Source organism: Andrographis paniculata, unplaced genomic scaffold, assembly GCF_009805555.1.
Source record: "Andrographis paniculata isolate CXL003 unplaced genomic scaffold, ASM980555v1 Contig12END, whole genome shotgun sequence".
NCBI classification, from domain to species: Eukaryota; Viridiplantae; Streptophyta; class Magnoliopsida; order Lamiales; family Acanthaceae; genus Andrographis; species Andrographis paniculata.
In genome coordinates this window covers 1,945,962-1,950,972 of record NW_026137402.1, presented here as the reverse complement: position 1 = coordinate 1,950,972, position 5,011 = coordinate 1,945,962, and the positions used below count along the sequence as shown (strand labels likewise).

The following is a 5,011-nucleotide window of genomic DNA, read 5'->3' as shown; positions in this document are numbered from 1 at the left end:
ATAAAAAAATGTTTCCACTTTCTTTTTTAGTTTTATCATTATATTTTTTTAGCAAAAAATTTTACTTTTTTTACTTTTTTAACTATTTTTTAAAAATATTTTTTTATAATAAATAAAATAATATAGATATTAAAATTCATGCTCAAATAAATTAAACACATTTCTCTACGAGAGAAAAAATATATTGAAATTGATACAAATTGAATAGTATTTGAAAGTCAAACCAAACACGGTTCAAAGTAAACACATCTGTACTCCAAAATCCCATGTGGATTCTTTCCTTCAATTATTTCACCCGACTTTTCTTCCACCCCCTCCCCCCCCCCCCCCCCCCTCATCTATCTATCTATATATACATACATATACATATATATATATACATTCACTCTCAACCAACACACCATTGATCCCAACAACCAAAGAAAATCACACAACTCTCAAGCTTGTCCAAAAAAATGGGCTTCAAGTTGTCTCAAACCAAAGACAAGCTAAGAAGGACAATATCTCTCACCAAAGGAAGCCGCAACAACAACAACAACGACGACAACATGGTACACAACGAGATTGTCCCTAAGGGCCATTTCCCGGTGTACGTTGGCGAAATGCACGCGCGATACGTGATCCCTATTGCGTACTTGAACCACCCCTTGTTTCAAAATCTATTGCATTTGGCCGAGGAAGAATTCGGATATGATCATCCATTGGGAGGCCTCACCATTCCTTGCGATCAAGATTACTTCCTTAGCTTGACTTCTCAACTTAGTACCTCTTCCCATATGCCACTCTCTTTGTAATGATCATCTACTTTGTCTTCAACATGGTGTACCCGATATATATGTAGTAGCTAGATAGGGTCGATTGGTTGGGGTCAAAGGGATTGAAACTAGGAAAGATCCATCAATTTTGGCAATGAAGAACGAATCATTGATGTTCTTTCAATTGGCTCTAGTAGTATAGTACGATGTAAATTTTGTGGATCAGATATGAATATATATGCGGTCTTTCATATTATAGGTTTCTTCTCTTCTGTCATTTAAATTTATTTTTATTTTTCTTTTTTTAATTGTCATCCAAACTTATTATCGTTCTTCTTTTTAGTGAAATATACATTTTTTTTTACTATATATAAAAAAAAAAGTTTCTATTTTTAACAACTTTTAAAAAATCATGTCCGGTCAAATTGACATAATTTTTACATGACGGATGGAGTATTGTTTAAGGTTTTTTTTTTTTTTTTCTACCTTAAAATTAGTAAACAATAGTTGGTTCGGGGGCAAGACAAGCTTTTGAGTGTTCATGTGCTTGAAGGATCAAAGCTCGAATGGGGCAATCAATTTTGGAGACTAGAAATTCATTTGTGTTCTTTCTATTAGCTTTGGTACTAGATGAATATAGTCTTTGCTATTACATACTTGTTTTAAGGTTGGTTTATTTCCACCTTCGAATCCTTTTAACATGTTTGATTTAGTGGGCAATACGAGGATTAATTAAGCGATCGTTGACACTAATGATAGTTTAACTACAAAACACAAAGGAAGTCTTCTAGAAAAAGCTTCGAGCGTATGGAAATTAAAGGATTCGCTAAATGTAGACATTATTCCCTGCTTATATATATACACATATATATATATGTATGTATTGCTCGCTAATTAGGCATGCTAAACATTGAAAACCTTGTATTAGTGTAATAACTAGAAAGTACTCGAATGATTAATTATGTTCGAATACAATGGCGACATCAGAATCATGGATGAATCGAGAAGACAATGGCAGCATGATTTTGGATAGAAACATATGAAATAGGTCATTAACTAATCAAAAAAAAAAAGAAAAAGAAAATTGATTGCGTTGAAATATAAAACTAAAATTTTCTATTTCAATCAAAAGTAAATTATATTTATTTATACAAATTGTTTAAATAACTCTAGAATTTTATAAACCTTACAAATAAGGCTCTTGCCATAATATAATAGATATAAAAATATATGTATCTTTTAAATATATATCGTAACAAATTCAAAAGACCAAGTGGCCTTAAGTGCATATATGTACAATAGCAATCACTGAAAATGTGTCTTTAATAATTTCTTTTTTTTTTCAAAATAAACACACGTAACTTTACATAGTTTACTATCAATGGACAATATTTATAACCAAGTTGTGTGTGTATAGGTCAACTTTATGTCGTCGACATATGCTTAGCAATAATAATGTAGACAAGACCATATTGCAAAAGGTACGAATGAGAGGACAACGGCACATGATGCATCACATGCAATTGCTTTCGTTCCAATTCACCGGATATATATCACCGATTGGACATGGAACTTGTACATATGCATATGTTCGAGTCGGAAAAAAAAAAAAAAAAAATGTCGAAAGGCCCTACCATTTTAGGCAACCAACAACATAGTTTCGATCGCGCTTCTTGAAAGGATCGATGGACGATGGGCGAAAAAGAATCTCATCAACAAGCTATATGGACTACCTATTACAAGGGTTTCAACACTTGATCATTACCATCCATGTAAAGGAGAAGGTGATTAAAAAGCATTGGTTAAAGGTAAGTCAACCATTTCAAGAGGGGTTGACTTAACAGCAAGTCTTTCATTTTCAAGAAGTCAACAAGCCCCCTCCCCTCCACTTCGAGCCATGATTGAATTGATGATATATATGTAATAAAACTTAGACACGAAAAGGGACCTCATTGACTAATAATTAAGTTAATGCGTAGAGCACATTATATTATTTTCCTCCAACACTAGTCTAGTGGCCTATGAATTATTATATTTGTAATAATTAAGGTTATCTCCATTATCCAACACTTGTGCGGCCTATGTTTGAAGATATACTTGCAAATTTTGATCATATGTATCGTTTTTATTATATTATATTCCTACCTTTTTTAATAAGTAGTTTTTTTTTATATTACTCCCTCCGTCCCGGAACTAAATATCCATTTGCTTTTTGTACGTAGTTTTAGAAATATTAGTATTATATTGGGATATAGTATGAATAAAATAAAAATGACTAAAATAACCTTATTAGTATGTGTGATATAAAAGTAATGACATTTGTGTAATACTATTGTAAGTTGTAAGAGTATTTGTAATTGTGATATAAAAGTAATGACATTTGTGTAATACTATTGTAAGTTGTAAGGGTATTTGTAATGTTAGGTATATAGTACAGTTACTAAAAAAGGAAATGAATACTTTGTTATGGGACGGACTAAAATGGAAAATTGGATACTTTGTTATGGGACGGAGGGAGTATGTTGGTTTGTCCAAATACAATTTTTCTTTTTAAAGAAATAAATATAGATCACACTATACTATAGTTTATAGACACGTAGCTTTATATTCGTATTTATGTTTGTTTATGTTAATATCATCACATTTAATTTACATGTCAAAGGAAAAAGAGTTTTTACATATAATTTAATTTATTACAAAAAAATAAATGAATATCTTTGAAACAGATAAAGTATATATTTTATAGATGTGTTTAATCTTTCGAGTTATCTTTTATCGATCTTTTGTTGTAAAATTTTATGTAATAATTATAATTTTTAAAATTTCATGACAAGAACAAGTACATGGAAATTAATAACTTATGAGATCATAACAAGTGTGTTTGTTGGATTTTGAGTTGTGTTTCATTTCTTGATATTTAAAATAGTAAAATTTTAAATTAAAATAATTATTTGATTTGATATAAATAGATATTAATATAATATTTTAGTATAATTATAATAAATAATAAATAAGAATAGTTTGATTTTTTTGGAGAAAATAATTTAATACTCTCTTCGTTCAATTTCTATTGTCCTAAAGTATATTTGCACGATTTTTTAAGTGATTGTCTTTTTATTATAAATGGACAAATTTGCCCTTAATTATATGATAGAGATTAAAAATAATAAATGAATGAAGGGTAAAAATGTAAAATGTGTGTTTAAAAAAGAAAATAGGACAATAGTTGTTGGACGTCCCAAATAAGAAAGTAGGACATTAGTTTGTGGACGGAGGGAGTAGTTAAATATGAATTGAAAATTTACAAACAAATAAAGCCACTATGAGTGTACAAAATTATCAAACAAAATAAAGAATGATAGTGTATGTATAAAATTAAAATTGCTAACTTTCATTATTTTTTGTTTTCCATATACAATGCTTAATCACGAGCAAAACTAAAATATATTTTTTGATCGAAAGGACCAAAGAAAAGAAGTTGATTCTAAGCATGTAATGAAAGCAAGATCTTCCCTTGACTTTTGAAAGATTCTTTCAACAACGGGCCATTATATCCATCCGTCGGCGGTCCCAAACTACAACTCGAAATAACACTAATAGTCTAAACATCACAAGTTAGTTAATTTATGAGCATGTAATATTCTTACATGATTGCGCTTTCTCTCACACTTTTTATTCATGAGTTCTTTAGCGTGTCACTTAGCTCCTCTATAGTATTAAATATTTATTTGATATGATATAATAATATATCGGATGTAATTTTTTTAAATAGAGATAAGTTTTTAATGTAATATTTCCTTTGTCCCACTTGAATAATTTTTTAAAAAAAAGTAATAAAATAAAAAAAATAATAATATTATATTAATGAAGGAGTTTGTGTAAGACGGAAAGTAAATAATAGGGTAAACTGTTTTTTTAGTCCCGTAACTGGACCCCTTATCATTTTAGTCTTGTAAGTGGAGTCTATCGCAAACTAGTCCTCCGGCGCCGGAGACGCCCGCGTAGCTCGCCGGAGGTGACGCGTCCGCCTGGTGTCCCGCCAAGTTAGCGACACCCGGCGGACACGTGGATTTTTATTTTTTATTTTTCATTTATTTTAATTTTTTAAATTTTTTTTAATTGAACCAAATAAAAAAATGCAAATAAAATTAAAAATAAATGAAAAATAAGTTTTAAAAAAAATTAAAAAAATGAAAAATAAAATAAAAATCCACGTGTCGCTGACCTGGCGGACACGTCACCTCCGCGAGCCACGT

The 5,011-nt window shown here is 30.1% G+C and overlaps 1 protein-coding gene across 1 annotated transcript; it reads left to right on the top strand.

Annotated features, from left to right (window-relative positions):
• Positions 1-396: 396 nt before the first annotated feature.
• On the top strand, positions 397-1,013 carry LOC127254634 (auxin-induced protein 15A-like). The gene has a single exon (XM_051279852.1). It carries the CDS (start codon positions 456-458, stop codon positions 792-794), a length of 339 nt encoding a protein of 112 aa, XP_051135809.1. The 5' UTR covers positions 397-455; the 3' UTR covers positions 795-1,013.
• The last annotated feature ends 3,998 nt before the right edge of the window (positions 1,014-5,011 follow it).